Consider the following 22,827-nt stretch of genomic DNA (forward strand, 5'->3'; position numbering starts at 1 on the left):
TATACAGTGACGGGAAAAACTAACATGGTGCAACACTTTTCATTTCAGCCATCGCTACCTTTCCAAGTCCCTAACGACTTTCATAGTTTTGTTGTATATTCTTATTAGTACACCTGTACTTGCTCTCTCAAGGGCGTAGCCAGGTAGGGCCAGGGGTGGGCAACAGCCCGCCCCCTTACAGCTACAAAGGGAAGGAAAAAATTTCAAAAATCAATAAATAAAAATTACTAAACTGTACGCGTAATCGAATTCGTAATTAAACTCTCAATTTCACCATAAAACCTGCGTTTTTCATCGTTGATACAATGGAGTAATCACAGTGTTGAATTGGTACAGAATTTAATGAAACACCCATTTGAGTTTTTCTTACCATTCTGTGATAAACAGGATGGCAAACCCCAACGATAAAACACTTCCTCTTCCGTTAAATCTTGTTGTGAATGACTTAAACGAGGTTCCAGAAATAAAAAGTAATGTTTCTACCCTAAAATATGTGACCCATTTTTTGGCGCAATTCTATGACACGTAAGAATTATGCAGTGCGCGCTTACACTCCGCAGCACCTGGGTTCAAACACTGGTGAAAGCAACATCGCAAAAATATAGAAAAAAAGGTTTTTTCTTAACAGCGGTCATCCCTCGGCAGGCAATGGCAAACCTCCGAGTGTATTTCTGCCATGAAAAACAGCTTCTCATAAAAATACAATCGCCTTTCGGAGTCGGCGTAAAACTGTAGGTCCCTACGCTTTGTGTGACAACATCAGCATCAACAAGAGATGCTCGGCCAAACACTAACATATGTGTAAGCGCCAATCTATTATTATTATTATTATCAGGAAATTTTCAGAAATTTTTCCTGAAGTTGTGGAAGCTTTATAAAAGTTGTCAATTCAGGCAAACTTTTCCACAAGAAAGTCTGCGTATCAATTGTGTGCTGCTATAACAAGGCCGATCTTCATCATTGCTTTGATGACAATTGCTAAATATTCAATATTTCTGGAACCTGCAGCAAACATTTTGCAAATGAAGACAATAGACCTCATCGCCGTTGATCAGCATATAGAAAATATTTTGGAGGTGGTTAAGAATAATCGAAAAAATGTAGCAGGAGTCACTTCGCAGCTAATTAAAAAACCTCGTATGATTACAGCCTATATAGGAAGCAGGTAAACAAAAAAACTGAAGTAACCCCCATCTTTCAATGAAAATGAGTACTGGCGACGGTCTGTAATAATACCGTATCTGGATTCACTAACGGTCTCTTTACAACTACTCTTTTCTAATGAAAATACTCCAGCTTTTTCGCTGTCTTGCACCCATTGTATTCTATTAAATGTTCTAGTGAAAAGATACAAAAGAACTCGAAGCATTTTAAACAGATCTGAACCCACCCTGGTGCGAAATAAAGTCAATTGACATTATTACCTTTTTAAAAACGAAATAAAATCAATTGACATTATTTCTCTTTCAAACATTAAATTTGCTTAGCTTCGCGGCGGCCCGCTTCAGCACGCCACACCGCGCGCGTCGCGCTCGCGTTTGCGCCGCGCGTACCCCGCGCGACCGGCGTGCACAACACGTCACGCTACGCCGCCACTGTGTTTTGGCAAGAACTTGTCTGCAGTAAAAAAGCATATAATTTGTGTTTCAAAAGTGTGTGAAAGCCAATCAGTTAACTTATATGATCTCGGTTCCGATATTAAATAATCAATAATTGTTTATACCCGCATTTTGGCACGTTGGATGCGCCATCTAATAAATAGTGTAGTCGTTCTCCTTAGCTGCTTTTAAATGATGTCGTCACAAATTGCTGGCGGAGACATGAATACAGTGTAAGAAAATTCTTTTTCTATAATTGTTTCCTTATAGATAGGTTGGTTTCTTTTCCACCTTAGACATTCCGAATTCGCTCAAGATATGCTAATTTATAACACAGAATTCTTTTAGTGCTCCTCCGGGGTTTTTGGACATGGACTGTTTCTTCAATTTAATAGTGTTCGCTTTATTTTTGTGGAAACGAGACATGTGCAAGTTATGGATAATTTCTACACTCTTCTTAAAATATTTCTCGTATTCCAGCTGTGTGCAGGCGTTTAGTTTTTCGCATCGTGTTTTTACATATTCGTAATTTAAATATTTTTAATAAAATCAATTGGTGGTAGTTCATGATTGTGTGTGGATTAATATCACAACACTGAGGATTTGGTAACAACCTTTTTCATCTATTAAAAAACAACACTTACGGGGCAATGTTTAATGTCAGAACAACATTTTTTTTTTTATGAATCGACATACTTTAAGCATTGTTGACGCTATTTCCATTTGAATGAGGAAATAGCATCAATGACTTTATTTGCAAATTTTTGTTACTTTATTTTGCTTTTCAAAAGGTAATAATGTCAATTGACTTTATTTCGCACCAGGGTGGGAAATAAAGTCAATTGACCTTATTTCCGTTGATCTTATTACTTGTCACCAAGTTGAATGGGAACATTTGAATCTTCATTTTTTCTCAGTCTTAACATTTTCGAGTAGCAAACTCCACAATTTTTCGCCACTTTTCCTGAGGTCCCGCCTTTCCGCAATAAATCTATTATTTACATTTATGGTTCCTGATTAACCACATTGTTTACTGGTGATCACTTCTACAATAAATTACAATACACAAATAAGTCATCTGACTTCCAAATAAGCAAAAGAAAATGCAAAACTGAGAGTGAGTGCAAAACTGTAACATTTGCCTTAATTTACATTTTTGTCTGCTGGTTGTTTTATTGTTGTTGTATTGACTTCAAATCGTTTTGAGACAGGGAGTAGGGGAGTACCAACAAGAATATACAACAAAAGGATGAAAGTCTTTAGAACTTGAAAATATAACGGTGGATGAAATAAAAAGTGTTACACTATGTCATGTTTTGCTCGTCATTGTATATTTCGTTTTCCCTCCACCTGCCACTATTAGGAGCACAATCAACAAAAGCAACTACAAGAATGTATTATATAATTACTTTTCTAAAACTTGATTACCCATCCCAAATTAACTAAGTTCTGTGCTGACCTACGAGTCTGCGTAATTTTTACGGTGTACCAGTCTTTTAAATTTGTTTAGTTTTTCCGTTTGGATTTGTTTTGTTTGTTTAATATCTCTATTTCATTGTTTAAATTATAATTTCTGTTGTTATACCTCCCTGTTGTGCTAAAAAATATGTTTGTAAATCTTATTGTACTAATGCTTCAAATTGGAATTGAAATTCATTGTTGCTTTAGATTTCGCTGAAAACCACAATTGCCAAGTCTAAGACGCCATGCAGTCTCAACATTGGTCAAATATTAAAGGAACCATACATCCTTATGTAGTTTACTTTAACGGTAGACTCCTCGCCCACATGAAAAGCAAATTGGGATCAGGTAATATCAAGAAAGTGTCATATTTCTCAGATGGGGCCACATCTCAGTACAAAAATAAGTTTAATTTAATTAATTTGATGAACCACGAAAAGGATTTCAATGTTAAGACTGAGTGGAACTTCTTTGCTACTTCTCATAGTATTGTGGCATGTGATGGAATAGGCGGCACGGTAAAAACTTTTGTACGAGTGGGCAAAAACCTTCTTCAAGAAGATTGATTTCGATTCTTGTCCGTTAAATGACCACTAACCACACGATGTTACAATTCAAGATCGGAACAAAATGGCAAAAACCTTGAAGAATACTAGACATGGCAAAAACAAACTAAAATGTAAAATATCTGTGAAATCGGCGATATCGATATGTGAAACTGTGATGAAAACAAGTAATGTTTAGCAAAAAAAAAACCGACTTCAATTCTCACATAAAAAAATATATATATATTTTATGATCCAATGATCAGATCTTAACCAAATTAGTACGGGACCACCTCTGAGACACTACCTTACTATATGAGATCCATACATCTATAAACAAAAAACTCACTTCTTACCAATTTATTAACAACAAGAAAATACATTTTTCATTGGTGCACACATTTAACTATATTTGAGGTTTGCTTTTATATTTAGGTACATATTGCTTTTTTATATCCTTTTTAACCAACTTCCAAAAAAGGAGGAGGTTATCAGTTCGTCGGAATATTTTTTTTTTTATGTATGTTACCGCATAACTTTGGACCACGTCAACCGATTTCGATAATTCTTTTTGCATCGGAAAGGTAATGTCTCAGAGGTGGTCCCATAAATCTGGTTAAGATCCGATCAGTGGATCATGAGATATACATATATATATATATATTTTATATGAGAGTTGAAGTCGTTTTGTTTTTGCTAAAAATTACTTGCTTATTGAATTTTTGTAGTGTTGTGCGGTTTATACTTAGTGTATGTGTTAAAAATGCAACACCTGAATCGTTGTTTTTTGTGGTGTTAAATATAAATCAGATACCACTAATTTTTTTAACGTGTCTCAATGTCCTTCGCGTATGGAGCGTTGCGAAAGCAGCTGTGGGCAGAGCTGCAGCGAAATGCCTTGCTGTGCGTTAAATATCTGCACCGGGAGGAACCGGAAAGGCACGTTCAAAGACGGAAACCAACAAACAAATTAACAAATTTTAACTAAAGAAAGTAAATAAATAAAATTAAACTTCAAATTTACTTAAAAATGTCAACCATTGAAATGTAATTTTTTATTTTTCCTTACACACGCTCACTTTTATTTTTACTCTCCCGAAAACTTTGACTTTTCTAGGCTTGACTTCAAATTGGCTTCTACCTGGTTTTGTTCATGATACAAAAAAGAAGGTAGTTCCATTTAATGACATTCGTTGTTGTTGCTAACCATTTGACTTTTAATAAAATTATGACATTTTATCAAATTCATGATAATTGATCACTAAAAGAAATATATATTTTTTAAAGCAGAATATTTTATCAGTACATTCAAAGATGTGGGATATTACTTGGACTTGAAAATTATGCCGGCTACATAATTTCGAAAATGGGGTTTATGCCAAGGTTTCAGAACGCATGAAGAAAGTGATCAAAATTATACTTACATATCGTCGTTAAAAGTACAAAACCGCGTATCGTCGTTCTGCAAAACAGCGTAACTGACATTTTTTGCCAAAGATTGGATTTGCTCACACAAGCTCTTGGCTGAAGTTTTATCCATTCGTCCTGAAATATACTAGCCAGAAATGCGATTGCTTTATAAAAAAGAGAACAATTTTGAAATATGAGTGTTTTTACTCTCTGGAAAATAATTTATGCAACCTCGTATACGCAGTTTTGCATTTTGTTGATACGCGGTTTTCAAGTTTTCTGTTCAAGCCGACTTCAGGTTTTTTGCATACATTAGAAACGTTAAGATCAAAATTTTTGAAAGCCAATTGTTTGCAAAATCTTATGAGAAATATAAAAGTATATTTGAACCAAAATATAAAAAGGTTTTATTTGGGAAAAACATTCGTTAGAAGTAGATTTTTAGATCGCAAGATTGCATTCAAAATAAAAAAAGGAAAAAATAACAGCACAATGCGCGCGTGGTTTTTATTATAAAATAAAAAGAACAATTACAATGAAGTCTTCTTTAATAGTCTATATTTTATATATTTTTAATGAAAATAGTGCGAGTTACGTAAGTAAAAAAATACCAAGCACTAATAATGGTTTTTAATTTTAAATATTATTACATTGGTATAAATATGGGAAGGAAAATACTCCGATTTATTGTTTTAATATTATCAAAGTAGCAAGGCCGATGATAATACTCACAATTTATGAAACTTCCAAAAATTTTATTACCCGTCAAAAGTTGATTGAAACTACCTTCTTTTTCGTATCATGGTTTTATTGTACCATGATACGTGTGCGGCATAAACCAAAAATACGAGATCACGCAAGAACGCGACGCACCACTATTTTACACTTTTGTTTAACTAAAGAAAAATTTATTTCACATGACAACATATTTTTCAGAGTTTCAATGAATAATTTTAGCTAAATTGTGTGTTTAAAAACTATTTTATTTCAAGCCGGGTTTAACGAATCCACAACTATATTTTTTAAACAACAAAAATAATTCGTGTTTATGTTGTTTTCTTCTAAAACTTTGAAAGCAAAAAAGAAATACGGCCACCTTTGGCACGTACAGCAGGGCGATAGAAAGATATATCGTCGTTAAAAGTACAAAACCGCGTATCAAGATAATGCAAAACCGCGTATGTGAATTATGTAAATTATTTTCTAGAGAGTAAAAACACTCATATTTCATAAATGGTTCTCTTTTTTAAAAAGCAATCGCATTTCTGGCGTGGTTTTGTACTTTTCGCCTTGAAAGGAAATTTCGCCGTGTTTGACAAACCGCTTGGGTGGTGTATTTGCCGTTAACACTTTGTCACAATTTTCTAAACTAATAAAAAAAAAAATCAAAATTAAATTTTTTCTCGATTATTGTGTCTAAGAGTTTAATTGTCTGGACATGGTCTACGGCCCATTGAAATTTGTAGGTACTATATATCGTACAAAGTCAGGGAGTAATTATGTTCAGCGTAAGTTACACTTTTATTTTTAACTAGTTGCAAGAAAATTAAAATAATGAAAATTCTGAACCTGTTCAAATTTATTCACCTCTTAAATATAAATTAACATGGGGTAGTTGATGTAAATTTGCAAATGTAAAGCTATTGTATGTATGTAGGTATGTTTATATTTTTAATGTTTTTTGTAATTTTAAAAGATATGTTTTTAAAATTTTTGTGTTAATAAAAAAACCTTAAATTTGTTCTAAAACATTACCTCACACTAAAAATTATTTTAATTTATATTTTTTATTTATTTTTTGGTTTTTTAATGCTGATTTTCTTATACCCTTAAATACTTTGTCTTCAGTGACAATATTTCACACTAAAACATATATTACTGTGGTTGTGCGATTAAAATAAAAAAAAAAAATATTTACTAGTTCGTGGCCATGGTTCGCAGCATTTGTACAATATACCGTGCATTTTTTTTGATGAGTTGGTTATTTTTTTTCTTTTTAACAAAAACATTTTTAAAATAGTGTATAGAGGCCAAGAATGGATAATGAATTCTTATCTCTCGAAAATCAGATCCGCTTTTCGGCATGTGACAACGATCCAAAAAAATTAAGCTGGCAAAGGGCTAATAGGCTAACCTTATATTCACGCACGCCGCCAATTTACTGTCAAAAATTTCTCATGCACATACAACTTGTATGCGACCAACCGAAATTGAACGGCGCGCGTATGAAGCTAACTCAATTTCCAATTTTTGTTCTGCGTGACATTTTGATTTGACATTTCGCTCAATGAAATCAAATGCAAACGCACGCAAGCCATTTTCGAGTGACGCAAAACAAAAAATTCTACGGCGTGCGTACCAAAACGCAAGCCGCGAATATTAGGTTAGCCTGTAATAGGCTGTTTTTGCTTACGCGTAAAAGCACATTTAGCGCATTTAGCTCTAAATGCTACTCTAAATGTACATTTATCCATACAAAATTCGTCACCTAAATGCAACTAAATGCAACTACATTTTTGCATTAAGAATCTAAATGCTAAAAGCAACCCTGTGATCTTCCAAAATTTCCACGATTCGAACATGGTTTAAAGAGAAAAAGTGGCAACATTGCTTTTTCGAGTATACATCGCCGATCGAGATTTCTTTTATTTTTCATTACATATTTGGATAAAGAAAAGTTATGCAAATTCAACATCGATTTGATACTGATAGAAATCTGGATCAATTTGTGATCAACTCTGTTTGGTTTGTTTCCTAATTAAGTGAGGAAATTTTAATTGAATGTACCGACAAATAAATATATACACAAACAAATCTTCGTTTATGGTTAAAACAATTCAAGTTTTTGTATTGAATTTTTGGTTTAAAATTTATTTTTTCCTTTTCAGTAGGGTTTTTGCACATTATCTTCTGCGTGAGAATTGATCGTAATATATACGCATCTAAATAAGAGACTGGAACACGGCTGTTTGTCAAAAGCATACGATTTCGAACTCGCGTAAATGTACATTTGCTAAATGCTATAGCATGAACGCTCTTCGAAAACATATGTTCAAAAGTGCTAAATGTTGCATTTTAAATGCAGCAAAAACGCTGCATAAGGAGCTTCACTTTTACGTGCAAACAGATTTACGTTCTTTGGCTGATGTGTTGAACAATTTCCAACACTTTTTTGATTGTTTTGTGCACCCTATGCTATTGAGATTACAAAATCCCAATCATGGTGAATTATGTACATCCACACGTGTTTTAAGCAACCCTGCGCAAAACGAGGTGAGTAAACTAAAAATGTAAACAAACAAAATTATATGAAAGTTTGGAGCATTGCAAGAATCCTTGGCCACTAAATATTAAAAAAAAAAACAGAAATTTGGATCATCAAAAGAATATATAAAATGTCTCTTAGGCTATTAAAGCAAAGCTTGGATATAATAGATGAGACACCATGTATTGATAAAAAAGGTAAATATGTATGTTCAAACCAAGATAACGTAATCAACAAAATGCACAAGTAGAGTGCAACCGATTCCCAATTTTTGGCCGATGCCGATGCCAGTTAATCGGTCTTAGCGCAAAGAATCGGCCAGGTGAAGGGCAATACCTTACCAGCAACTTAGACTTCACCCGGCGGTCCTTACCACTTCAAAGACGTGGCCGCCTTATGTAAGTAGGAATTTAGAATGTACGTTTGGTATCAGGCATACTTCTGAGCCGCTTTACAAAGTAAGTTACGTGTAATGAAGAGCAGTCGCTCGGAGTAGTTCGGTGCTTGGAAATAACTTCGGCTGCACGTTATTTTGCAACTGACAACGTAATGTGTCTTCGGAGGTGTTCATTTTGCGCTTTACTAGTAGATGACATTCGCCATGATGACAATTTTGGTACTAAAAACTGAAAGAAAACATGGCATACCTCGTAAGGTGCTTACCTACTTTCCCAGTGGGTATACTTGTAAACTACTACATAGAATGAAGTGCCATATCATAACAGGGGCGGTTCAGAGAATTAAACAAACAAATCAAAATGTTACGGTCTCATGTTTCCTTCAAACTGCAGTTAACTTAAACGAATTTTGTTCAAAATTAAATTTTGATGCATAAACGCTATTAGACTGTCTTTGCACCTGTGCGGAGTTGACTTGACAACTTTAAGAACGCATGGACGGGCCATAATTCGAAATTTTTTACAGCGAATTTAATGTGTATTTACTGCTATCACTGCTAAAAGTGTAAAAAAATTCTCGCCATACACCCTAAAGTCCGAACATACGCCACAAAAAAAAAAAAATTAAATGACCAATTTCTCATTTGCGGGGCGCTTCGGAATAGAAGCATCAAACTTTGCGCCTATTTTCTTATTCTGAATCGGCATTTCGACGAAAATTTGCTTTCATTTTAATTTCAGATTTTTGTTCATCCCCTAGAGTATTTCTGCTTCAAGAAGTAGGTTTTAAAAAAAATCCTAANGCTGCACGGGCGGACTATGGGTTGCCGTGGAGGCTGCTCTATTTGAGCAACAGGGGGCCACGTACGACGTGGTCCACTGTCTGTGTGTCCGTAGTCCCGAGCAGACCCTGAGGTGACTCCACCCCTCGCAGGCATTACACTTGACTGAGGTGGAGTTGTGGTGTAAACGTCTTCGGCATACACAGCAGGTGTATATTTCTGGCCCAGGGTTTGACTCGATGCCAGCCCTGAGTAGGAGAATGCGTAGTGAATGTTGCCCTATGGACGGACAACTTCTGAGATACTTCGCCGACCTAAACGGGGTTAGATCGCCGAAACAAAAGAAATCGTCGTAAGACACAATTTATTTACACATGAAGCTGTGTGGCATATGATAGTTGACCGAATCCAATAAAGCACACCATTCGTTTCTGTTCTGGGCTTATTGACGCCAACTGGAAATGCCAACTGATGCCAAGTCCTTTTGTAAGCGGTACCTTTATCCTCTGCCACCACAGTGGTTGCAGTGTTTCTCATAGATAAATATACAAATATTGTATTTTTTGTTAATTTTTCATGTGAATTATTTTTCAATAAGAATTTGTTAAACCGCTCCTGAATTTTGAAAAGTAAAAATGTCAGTTTGAGTACATTCTCTTATCGGATCTCTCCTTCTTTTTTGAATATATCGACACTCTGATGTTGGGGAATGTACTTTGAATTTACTAGCAATATAGAAGTTCTACATATATGGTATAGCCTCATGATTCAATAACACAAGGTTATGTAATTTATGACAGCTAAAATTTGACACTCCTTTATATAGATTTGTGTTTTGGAAGTAGGAGAAAGGGGAAGAATGCGATCGCCTTTTGCGAAAATGTTAGTAGAAAGGTACTAAGAAAGTGCGCAAAGTATACATTTAGAAGTAAAATGTGTATTATTAATTATATGTGAATTTGCAATATATTTGGCGTTTTAATAGAAATACTAAGCAATACGTAAAAATATAGATTTTTAGTTTAAGTTATTCGTCATGTCCTGGAACAAATCTAGAATACCGACCGTTCAGCTATGCAAAAACAATAAATGCAGATCAATAGAACTGTTACGCTCATTTCAACCATGCCAAAATTATTTAGCGCAAGTAAAATATAAAGACGTTTTAGAAGGTTACAATTAAATTCTTTGATTTTTTTTTAATATTAATATCTTATGAACCACATAACCGATTAAAAAACTAATAACATCACAATAAATATAATATATAATTGAAATTGGTTTTTATATATTTAAACCAAAACTACTAAAAAACGAACATATGTTATTTCTTCACGAAATAACCTTTTTTGAAAAAAACTGCATGATTAATAATAAAGAATAATAAAGAAATTTATATTATTTAGAAAGTACAAGCTATTGTTTTTAATTCGATATACATATTTTATCATGATTTACTTGTGGGTTTTATGAATTAAGTGATAATAAAAAATAAGTAAACAAAGCAAATAAACCTCTTTATCTTCTTTGTTTTTTACCTTCGCCAAATAAATTTGGTATCGTTGAAATCAGCGTAAAAAGTTCCATCAATCAGTACTTTTGGTTATTTTATAGCTAAACGGTCGCTATTCTAGACTTGCTCCAGAAATTTACGCATACGAAGGTGATGACAACGCATATGAACTGACGGACGAAGTCCAGAGGTTCATTAAGCAACCTCTGGACCCGACAGCGTACAGACAGGCCCTGAACGGCATTCACAGGGACTCAGTCTCGAGTTATGTAGACTCTAGACCTGTGAATGCCGTTCTAGGCATACCACCCCCGGACATTGACGAGACAGAGCTTCATCTGCCTCGGGAGACACGCACTACACTTGCTCAACTTCGCTCCGGCTACTGCAGCAGGTTAAACTCCTACCTGAGTAGGCTGAATGAGGATGTGCCGAACGAATGTCCGGCATGCGGAGAGACCCCACATGACTCGAACCATCTCTTCGCATGCCCGGAAAACCCGACAACCCTAACGGCCCTGTCCCTGTGGACAGATCCCACAGAAGCTGCACGCTTCCTAGGGTTGCCGTTAGTGGAACTTGACGATAACGACTGAGATACCAACCGATCTGGGCGGGGTTGTTGTAGCCGCTACAACAACAACAACAACAACGCATATTTAGTATGACGAAATTTTGGTTTTACTACTAATATAACTAGAAANATTCGATATACATATTTTATCATGATTTACTTGTGGGTTTTATGAATTAAGTGATAATAAAAAATAAGTAAACAAAGCAAATAAACCTCTTTATCTTCTTTGTTTTTTACCTTCGCCAAATAAATTTGGTATCGTTGAAATCAGCGTAAAAAGTTCCATCAATCAGTACTTTTGGTTATTTTATAGCTAAACGGTCGCTATTCTAGACTTGCTCCAGAAATTTACGCATACGAAGGTGATGACAACGNACCTTTCTATTATTGAATCATGGTATAGGCTTATATATACGATACGATACGATGTTTATTATATAATTCAAAAAACTGCGTACCTAAAAAAAGAAGGCTAAAAAATCGGATTAAACAGTTTCAAATTTTGATGAACATTTGTTAAAATTGCGAAAAAAGTAAAAAGAATCCGCCAAAAACGCTGATTAATCGGTCGGACTCTACTAGTAATGCAGAAACTAACAACAAAGTACATGAGAATACTTCAATAAAATTTAAAACAAATTTCTTGCAGCTACACAAAATAAAGCAAAACCTCTGTCCAAAATAGGAAGTGTAAGCAGTTCACATAAAAACGAAGCGAGAAATCATAAAAATCTGGCATTCAAAACCGCAAGCAAGAAGGACAAAAAGAATATAGAAGATCTACGCAAGGAGTTTTTGCCTGACCAGAATAAAACGAATTTAAACCTTAAACGCTTACTGGCATTGTCACAAAATTCAATAGATGCTAATGTAGCTAAAAAGGTGTTTTAAGCATATCGTATTAATAATCAAATATTTTTACCCTTTACCATTAATTCAATTTCAGATCATTCAGCGAAGTAAAAAAGGAACCGCGGTGAAGATGCCGAAGAAAAAGAAAGTACAGGAATCTATCTTTACAGAGGAGGACTTTTTGGCTTTTGAAAAAGAATATTTTGCTGACAACAGTCATTAAATATATCTACATATGTAAACATTTGTTTAGCCCTGCATGGTCGAATCGACAAGGCATTACTTATGTGAAATGCAATTTTCGTGTATAATTTGACCTAAAATTGTAAATATAGAATTACGAATCTATATGATCTTCCCACAAATTTTATTAAAATAAAATGAAAGTTGAATGCCATTGATTTGTAATAAAGTAATTTTTTAAGTAAGTTTTGTAAATACTCTGGAAAGACAAACATTTTACTTAGGACCTTCCTATATGAAGGCAACGATATGTACATACATATGTATGTATAAATATATGCATGCAAAAGTAGATACATACATATGTTCATCTACTCTTTAAGAAGACCGCTACACTCGAATTTCTTGAAAGTCAAGAATAATACTCATAGATATTTGACATGTGTCACTATCATGGACATGCGCTTTGCATAACTTGGGGTTGAATATCAAACCAGCGCCCACACTTGCAATGTGTCATTTAATACATATCCCTGAAAAAGCACGACATTATTGGGCGATAGTCGGACTGTTTGCCACTTGGCTCGCCGATGAAAAACGAAAGTAAAAATCAGTTTGTTCGCAACGGAGTTGAGTTGTTAAATATACTAGTAATTCAGTTATAAAACTTAGCGAATAGTATGTGATTACTAAATTATGAGCTCAAACGATTGCATTGCAAAAATTGTGCATACAAAGCATTAAATAAAAGTGATGAACCAGGTATAAAGCCAACGGTATGTGAAACAAAGGCATTTGAAAACTTATAACATGAATGAGTCAATGAAAACTATCATCCTGCAAAGTCCTGTTTATTGATTTTTTGCTGACATGATTTCAAATTTTACTTTGATGTATGAAAAAATTAAAAATTGCGTTTTACGCCAATTTTTCAAGTAGTTAATACTTTTCCATTAAAAAGCTGGTGATTTTATTAGCCTTGAGGTCGTAAAATAAAAGTTTTGATTGTTAAATGTGCGCTTCCTTAAGGAGTGTTTTACGTAAAGTTTGCTAACTATACAAACGTTCATACCTATGTAAGTTACTGTTGAAATATAGAAAAGATGCGTTTATGCAGGTAATCAAGACTCATATAGAATCAATTTATTTTATGTAAAAATGTTTTACCTTTTAGTCAGTGGAGCTAGCAAACGATTGAAGACTTCTGCTGGTAAAATCGATTTGCATATACGAAAAAATGCAGGTGCATCTTATGTATATATGTATGTACTACGGAATTCAATCCCGAAGCATTTTAGCAATCCCGGGATTTCGGGATGCAAAAATTCTAATCCCGGGATCTCGGGATTTTTCAGGATTTCGACTTTATCACAACTTTTGCATTTAACAGTAGGTTCGCCTATTTTGTCTTACAGTGAGGATAACGCACCTTAGTAAAAGAGTCCGTAATTTAATGTCTAACTATTTTTATAGTATTCTTAAATATCTATGTTAATTGTAAAAAGCCCTTACTAATATCTTCAGAAATTCATTTTCCACAAAACTGTTTGAAAAGTACAGTTATTCACTTAGAATCAAAATTTTGGTGTTCTGTATATCTCGTTTTTCATGTCAAATGAAATAATTTTTTCGTTTTCAACATCTCTTTTATTCCGTAAATGACTCAGTAAAAATCTTGGGATCCCGGAGCTAAAATTTCAGGACATGAAAAAGTGTGCGGGATCCCGGGTTTGAATGCCCTAGTATGTACATATGTATTAGAGGGCTGCATGAATCCATTCTAAACGGCAAATGAATCATTCATATTGAAATTAAATGAATGTGATTGGGTTTGAATTTTATCGAATTTAAATGAATAGCTGTGCTGATATGATTGTCGACATTACAATATTCAAACGATGTGAAAACAAATTGAGTGAATATGATGGATTTTTTTTTATTTTTATAAATCTAAATACCTACATTTCCTTGTATTTATTGAACTTTTCTTATACATATTTTGTACTTGTATGCGCCATAAAAGAGAGTCATTAGATAAGAATCGAATTGGTTTCAACATATAGTATATTTATATTTCTATATTTGAATGCAGAAACATTATTTTATTTACATTGTCTGGGTTAAGAGCAATAGTACAACGTTTTTCGGTTATTAAATTTCTACTTGAGCCATGGCGCTGCCTTCATGATTGATTTCGATAAAATCTGCGAACGCATTATCTTCCAAGATGTCGTTGCTTTGTATATTTCCATCAGATCCATGCCCAATAAAGCTAGTCATTATTTCCTTACAATTTCTGATAATTTGTAGTTTTTCATCCAAAGAAAATTGTAGTAGTTTATTTGTTGGCGGAAAAAAATGGGCAATTTTGTGGTATTTTGTAAAATGTGGGAAAACTGTTGCCAAAATTTCACTGAGGAGAACCGATTTTACTTGAGTTATAAATTCGATATCATTTTCACCAGCAGAACAGGACTTTTTTAATTTGCTTACATATGGAATTATCAAATGTATTGTGGGCAATTTACTCCCTTCAAGCTTTTTAGAAGCATAATCAAATGGCTCTAAAAGTCCAGCGACGCAACTGAAATGGTTCACATTGAGGTTTTCTATTCTGCTTGTTTGTTTTTTCTCTTTCAGAATATTTGCTATGTCGAACCAATTTTCCTCTATTGATTTAACTAGATAACTCTTCGCCAGAGTTATTTTTAACATTGGAAAATATCTCCCAAACTTTGCTACGACCTCTTTTTTGACTCAGAGTGTATTCTCCACTGTGAGCTTCTTCTTGATGCCGGCACTTTGCAATAATGTGCTTGCGGAGTCCTGTTATTATAAACATATACCATTATCATTATTAAATGGACCGATTCACTATACATACATACGTACATCATTTTAAGCTAAACGTACTTACATTTTCCTCTACACTTTCCATTCTTTTTTTCGTTTTCGATCCTAAACACAAAATATCATATAAATTGTAATAAATTTGAGTCTGAATAAATTTAAGGTTTTTCATTCATTCATTTATATAATTCTATATGAAGTTAGAAAACTTTAAACGCAATGAATATTCATAAAATACAAAATTCAAAACGCTGGGTGTTTTGAACTTGAAATAGAATACACAATTCTACTGTACTCTCTTTGGCTTGAAATTAGAATCGACTCATGCAGAGGTCTAATATGTAGGTACATCTACGCATGTGTGCTCCATAAAAATATCAATTTGCTTTAGTTTTAAATACTATGTATTTATAAAGCAAGCACAAACAATTCAAATTAAAGCTTAGAATCCAGCTCTCAGAATCCCAGCACTTTGAGCTGCAAACTGATTTAAGAAATTTTGATAGAAGAAAATTTCTTTTCCATTCCAACCTCGCCTTATTTTGACCAGTTTTGGCTATAATTCTTCTGTGTATTTAGTGTTTAATATTTTTTATAATAGTCTAGCTGGTTCTACAACAAACACTACATACATAAATCCACATTTCAAACTTTGTACAAAAATTATTAAATTATTTTTTTTGTTGACGGTGCTGGGCATTTCTTCCATATAAAAAAATGTTCAAACATAATTTGTATGCGGAAAATTGCGTGACCACGGTTACCACTGTTGGTTATTTCCAACCAAACTTGGTTGCTTTTCTTTTATTTTTTCGAATTTGGTTGTTTGGTAGTTTTTTCTCTGATTGTTTTTTTTTTTAAATTAGAAATTAGAAAAATGTTTCCTTACAAAAAGTCCAGACTCGACCCCTATATTCCCAATGAGTGTCTGGCATGTGGAGACTTCCCGCACGGCACCAACCACCTCTTGATATGCCAGCCCAACCGCACTCGACTAGCTCTCCTCTCCCTTTGGTCAGACCCTGCTGTAACTGCCCGTTTCTTGGGCCTACCGCTAGTTTAGCTCGACGACAATGATGGATGGATAAACCGAAATAGGCGGGGCTTAGTAGTGCCGCTACAACAAACATAACAACAAAACGCCCTATCTCGGCAAACGGTTGAAAAACGCCCTATTACCGAATTTGATTGAAGAACGCCCTATCTCCCTATCCCTATCCCTATCTCCTAACTCAGCTGCCGATACATACCCAGCCAGCAGAGAAACGTACTTTTTGCCGAAAGTGCAGTTTTCGTACATTTTTCGTATCCGGAAACGTTCAGAAAACGATTTCCATATTTGTAAATTTGTTCGTATCCGAAAAATGTCATCGTCTCATTTCAAAACAATAATTTTAAAATATTTGTTCAAACTGAGCATTTGAAAACATGCATATGTATTCATCAGTAGCTGAGTGAGCAGAGAAGTGTGCTACTATTTTTGAGATTTCAGGAGGTCCCAGGTTCGAATTCCATCAGAGGCAACACATTAAAATTATTTATTCAAATTGAAATAATTGCTGAATCTTAAAATTGTTTTTTGTTTGGTTTCCAGTAACTATGAAAAAGTTTCTGTGAAGTTCATAATGAAATCGTTTTCAACGAAAAATTGAATGAGAAAAATTTTGGGAAAACAGCCGAAAGCGCATCCGTTTACAACCATTTTCGATAGTTTCTGCACACACGTTTCGGATGAACACTTTAGTGGGAGAATTGATCTGAAAAACGTCCGAAAACGGAATCGGAAAACGGATGAAGCATCAGGGTTTTGTTCGAAATTGTTTCCATTTTCGGATACGTTTCCGGATATTTTGTTGGCTGGGTAAGTATATTGAATTTATAGTGCGATAGGGCGTATTTGAAGCGGCGGCTGAGGTAGGATGTTTATGAACGGAATTCTGAGATAGGGCGTTCTTCAGCCGAATTCTGAAATGGACCAGCCGGGATAAGACGATCTTCCTCTCAGACGATGATTTTCTTTGAATATTCGTAAAGAAATCATTAGAGAATATGGACCACACTTCCGATACTCCTAAGGATTTCGTAAAGATTTTGGGAGGTTTGGGTTGCAAGGAGCATATGTATGTATTTATATATTTACTATACTATAATAATAATAATAATAATATCCGCATGGCATTAAAATGCCCAAATTTGAATTTATCTGAAAATCTAAAAAATATTCCAAATGCTAGTCAATGCTACTTTCTAATATGATGTCAAAGAGAAATGCGATGCGGCATAAAACATACGGCGTATTCGCCTTTCGCATCGCATTACTTTTTCGCATCGCATTACAGAGTAGCCCACTGTAATAATAGTTGCGATCCCGTACGAGTCCGGACTAGTCAGAAATAGTCAGAATCAGTCAGATTTTACTGGAAATCGATCCCGTACTCGGTTCTCTGACTATTGAGAGGACAAAAAAGAGAGTAAATACGGTTCTCTCTCTGTCAGAAGTTACCAGTTTTAGTCCGAGAATTTTTTGCTAGTAAATTCTGGTAAATGTGTCAAACGAACAGCTGTGGTGTTTGGCAATCAAATTGTAAACAAAAGAAAAGTGCACTCTGCTAATTCATGTTGAAAAGTATTTAATTACTTGTTTAAGTGGATTCTAATGAATTTGAAAGTATTTTTGGTTATTTAAATGTGTGAGCTGAGTATTTTAATATACAAAATAAGCCAAAAATTTACAACCAAAATTTGGAGGTTATGTTGAAGTTGACAGAAGTTACCATTTTTTACTAGAAAGTGATCCCGTACTTTTCAGTGTGTTTCCGGATTGTGTTTTTATGAGAAGGCGTTTTTCATGGCAGAATACACTCGGAGGTTTGCCATTGCCTGCCGCGGAGTGACTGTTATTAGAGAAGACTTTTTTGCGGAATGGTAGCGCGCATTGCACAGTAGCGATCGTTATGTTATATTTTTTTTTTAATTAAAGTAGTGACTAGAGTCCGACCGATTCTCAATTTTCGGCCTTAGGGCGAATGCCGATTCCTTAAAAAAACACCTCAACATAAGTAAATTTATTCAAGAAAAAATGTTTTTAATAAACTTTTATAATAACAAAAGAAAAACATAAACAAATAACATTACAAACAAATAACATTACAAAAAAAAAAAGTCATTCAAGAACCTATTCACTTATTAATGTACATACATAAATATGTATTAAAAGTAGTATATCGCCTATGCATACATATCATTCCAATACTTTGTTCCAGTCTTTTTCATATTTAATGTTAAAAAAATGGTTCATTCGAAATCATATTTCTTAGTTGTATTCATAGTAGTTAAAATATGCAGCTTCTGCTGACTATAAAAGTGTTGTATTGAATACAATTTGTTAATAAACAGTAACCGTAGGTTTTTAATGATAAAAGTAGTGTTGGGAAGTATCGAGTACTTTTCTTTTTTCTTTAAATATAAACATGCTGGTAACATTTCAATGCTTAGTGTAGAAATCTCACAAGCAGAAAGCACTTTATTCAATCTAACTAATATGTATGTATGTTAATCCCAAACTACGTCAAATAAATAGATAGCCGTACTGGATACAAGTATTGTATTTGAAAATTATTGAAACTTGAAATTGAGTACAATCACTTCTGAAGAGAACTCAGTACGATGTATCATGGAACTCAGTACTTTTAAGTATCTATTCGACACTGAGTACTTTGAATCGATCCTGAGTACATGTATCAAGATGGTGATTGGAACAGAGTACTGAGTACTTTCGACTTCTTTTGTGAGTACTAAGTACTTTTGAATACTCAGTATCGATACTATTAAAAATCGGGTACTGCCGATTCTTTTGAGAATCGAGTTCTGAGGACTTTTGGTATCGATATTGCCCAACACTTTTTCACAATCCTGTTGGGACCTTTTGCGGGGAATGGAAGTTGAGGTCGCTGCCTTCCTAGCTAAGGCTGCAGCTATCTCTTTCTCTTCTATTTCCTTGTGACATGGTACTCAAAGTATGGAGTTGAATGTCATTGTATTCAACAAGGATGTGAATTCTATCAAAGACCTCAAACTTAGCATCAAAGCATAAGAGAGCCTAAGCTTAGATCTTCGCTTGAAAAATGCTCGGGAGCTTCCTCATAAGCACAGCTAGTTTCGTCTTGGGGCCATATGTAGGTACTTGCCCCAATGTCTTCTTGGGTTTTAGATTCCAACTATGTACCACTGCAGAGAGTTGGCTTGGACACGTCCCTTTACATATCATATATTTATTCCGAGTTGCTTTGCTGCGGAGCCCTTTTTCAAATTTTTTTTCGAAAACAGTTATCGTGTTCACATCATCTCCCGGGGAAAATGCTAGTGGTAGCAGCAATCCTAGATTTTCCATGATCCTGTACATTTTTGTTGTGAGGAAAGAATTTGAAATACCTTCGCACCATCTTGGAACCGTCCCTTCTACGTCAGTGGTGTAGCCACTAAAACAATCCCTCCTCCTACCCTGGAAACTTCGCTACCCTGAGACCACTTTCGCATTACTTCAAGATAGAGAATCCAGGATGGAACTGAATTGGTCAGTATCAACTCTCCTTGCGTTCAGGGCCGCCATGTATGAAGCCAGCATCTAGCTTTTGGCTCGTCTTCTCTTCGTAAAGGGCTCAGCCGGTTGCTACGGTTTGCTAGTTTGTCGCTCATTTATACGGTTACATTTCCCGCTTTTTCGACATATGGATACTTCCGACGTATTTTGCGATATCTTTCCAATTTTCTTCGCAACCTATAATTTTTACGATGATGTTGTCGGCGGATATTTTCCCCACTCTTCGTTCTTATGCATCCCGTTCTGACTTCCACCTTTGACATTTGAAGAACGTGTGTACTGCGTCATCTAGCCCGGCGTCGTATGCGTATCCACATTCCCCATTCTATGCAAATATTTACGAAAGTATCCTTACATAGATATGATAAATTAAGTAATTTTCTATGCCTGGCGCTTGGTCTATGGTTGTATATGGTGGCTAAAGCTCGAGATTTAACTGCAGTGCTGTCCTGATTCATATACCGACTGAACTTTGAAGTTTGGTGAGACACCGTGGCCAAAATAGTTCTCGCCAACGATTGACACGTCATTACTAGTCCTACTACAATGGTGTACATCCATCTCGGGATCTTTGGTCTAAAGACTTCCACATAAATTTGGAGTTCATCATTAGACCAAATAATTGACCTCATTAAAAGTTAAATACCTCATACCTCTGGAGCATAGATCTGTAATGGGAATATGCAGTGGTGGTTTTGTAGAACTGACTAGACTGGACATTTCTTCGCCCCATCCTTCGCTATCGTATTTAACTGCTACACCCGAATTCCATTCTTTGCGTTTTGCTTATCAGAAACAGACTTTGCCTTAGTGAAATCGCATAACGATTGAATGTAAACTGTACTCGATTATTCAGAACATGGTGTGGTTATTTTATTCTACCTTATTCAGCATCTTAAGTCTACTTACGGTTATACTATACAGTATATATTTGTATATAGAATAAAGTAATAAAAGTGTATTATCTCATTTTATTTACAGATCGCGATCGTTATGCGAGTCCCCGACATTACGTTAACAGCTGGAAATGCTGCGAAATTTACGCACAACCGCAACAAACTTAACGATCCAAATACTGATCAACAACAGACACTGACATCTACAACAGAAAAATCCCTAAGCCCCATACAATCGCAACGAGGCGAGTTGAATAAGAATGCTAACTGGACAGCAAGTCAACTAAATAACACTACCACCAACACCACTGGCCTCTGCGATTATTTACCAAGTGCCCAGCATTTCAATACGCCCTCGGTTTACACTTCTTCAGCTGACGAGTTCGTACAAAGAGCACTGAGTTCCTCCCTGGCCGTACCATACGAATATAATAACTCTTCGTTAGCTACTTCTGGATTTGAAGAGTATTTCCAGCGGAGCACACAGAATGCAACACAAAATTATTTAGATGGCTTCGGTAGCAATAGCAATAGTGCCTATGGAGGGTTTCAGGAGGTTTATGTAAATCGCGCGGCAATCGCTTTGGACGACTACGAAAATAATACAACAAATGTTGGTTTTCCAATATACTTAATACCTACAATATTTATTTACTTATAAAATTATTGCTTATTCTTTTAGCGTTCAACAAAATCGGGTAACTTTGTAGGTGTTAATAATTCTGGCGAGCAACACTACGATAGTTATAGCCTTCGTGCCTCAAGAGGTGTGAGACCTGCTGGATGCCAATTTGACTATAACAACGATATGAAAAAGGAAGTAAGCAATACTATTTTTGAGCAGAACTCGAATCATCAGCAATCATCAAAGACTCAAGTCGTAAAAGGCGAATATTTAGGAGATGCAAAAGATATAGATTTCGACTACAATGATCAATCTATGCTGGATCTATGTCATGATCGTAGCCATAAATCGACCGTAGAGCAGCATAATGATGAATTAGGTGAGTTGGTATTAGTCTTCCATGGATTTATAAGATTTATACAAGATCTGTTTGTCTGCGGGACTCACATCAATTTTCTAGAATTTCGTTGTGGAAAATTTAATGAATAATCTATTGAAAATTGTTCCCTAAATCTTACCAGAGTATGATAAGTGTAGTATGGGTTTGGGAATAAGAATTTTTTTCGTAATATTTACGGTTAACGACGGAGGTGGTGTTCCTATTATAAGCTGTTAAAATTCCCTTCTATCTTTGCAACACCACCGATGGTACTCGAGAACAAGTTCTCCACTCGTAGCCTTCGAGGAAGGACTGGGAGGACGACTCGGTTTGGGGCCTCCAAGATAACTCCACAGCCATCTACATAGATGGCTCTAAACTAAATCCAAAAGTAGGGTGTGGGATACAGTCGACGGATCTCTCATTAGACCTCTGAACTCGCGGCTATAAAAGAGGCTGAACTCTGGCTTATCGAATCTTCTCTTAACCTGATTTCAGTAACTATATACTAGAGCTCTAGATACCCGGGTATCAAGCAATGCGAGTAGCTCGATACTCGCTCGAAACTCGTTCATTGCTAAACTGCTCAAATATTTGTTCAAAATTTTCGAGTTTTTGAACGATTTCATAAACAAAAGAAAATTTGTAAATTGTATTTGTCAGCAGCTGCTTTCTAATTCAGGTTAAATAAATTATATTATTAAATACCAATGTAACAATCTTTGCATTATATATCAATAATTTGAAAAATTTAAAAAGTTGCTACCAAAAATGTCAATATAATAAAAAAACATTGCTCAAATTACTCGAAAAAATTCGAATTGCTCGAGCTCATGCTCGAAAATTTTCGAGTAATGAGCATTGAACAAGTGTGCGAGTACTCGCTGCTCATA

The 22,827-nt window shown here is 35.0% G+C and overlaps 2 protein-coding genes across 4 annotated transcripts in view; both read left to right on the forward strand.

Moving 5' to 3' along the window:
* The first annotated feature begins 761 nt into the window (after positions 1–761).
* On the forward strand, positions 762–12,802 carry LOC108358105 (active regulator of SIRT1-like). 2 transcript variants are annotated; one of them, XM_017609269.1, is made up of 3 exons: positions 762–801; positions 12,199–12,431; positions 12,496–12,802. In XM_017609269.1, the coding sequence occupies exons 1-3, from the start codon at positions 798–800 to the stop codon at positions 12,622–12,624; spliced, it is 366 nt and encodes a 121-aa protein (XP_017464758.1). In that variant the 5' UTR covers positions 762–797; the 3' UTR covers positions 12,625–12,802. The 2 variants fall into 2 exon arrangements, with proteins under 2 accessions (XP_017464758.1, XP_017464751.1); XM_017609262.1 differs by lacking the exon at positions 762–801 and adding an exon at positions 8,294–8,476.
* Positions 8,192–22,827, forward strand: part of LOC108358094 (uncharacterized) — a 50,526-nt gene continuing 35,890 nt past the window's right edge. The window contains exons 1-3 of one of the 2 annotated variants that reach the window (XM_017609243.1): positions 8,192–8,287; positions 21,016–21,543; positions 21,613–21,934. In XM_017609243.1, coding sequence (XP_017464732.1) covers positions 8,207–8,287; positions 21,016–21,543; positions 21,613–21,934 — 931 coding nt within the window. In that variant the 5' untranslated portion in view covers positions 8,192–8,206. Of the gene's footprint in view, positions 8,288–13,095; positions 13,361–21,015; positions 21,544–21,612; positions 21,935–22,827 lie in introns of those variants that run through there. The other variant, XM_017609252.1, reaches the window with a different exon arrangement.

The sequence above is a fragment of the Rhagoletis zephyria genome, unplaced genomic scaffold (genome assembly GCF_001687245.7).
Source record: "Rhagoletis zephyria isolate East Lansing unplaced genomic scaffold, Rhagoletis_zephyria_1.1 Rzeph_scaffold_00009, whole genome shotgun sequence".
NCBI lineage: Eukaryota > Metazoa > Arthropoda > Insecta > Diptera > Tephritidae > Rhagoletis > Rhagoletis zephyria.

Coding starts and splice junctions, on each gene's coding strand:
- LOC108358105 (XM_017609262.1), top strand. CDS start 8,410: ATGTCTCTTAGGCTATTAAAGCAAAGCTTGGATATAATAGATGAGACA. Junction 8,477..12,198: donor ACCATGTATTGATAAAAAAG/GTAAATATGTAT, acceptor AATTTCTTGCAG/CTACACAAAATAAAGCAAAA. Junction 12,432..12,495: donor ATGCTAATGTAGCTAAAAAG/GTGTTTTAAGCA, acceptor ATTCAATTTCAG/ATCATTCAGCGAAGTAAAAA.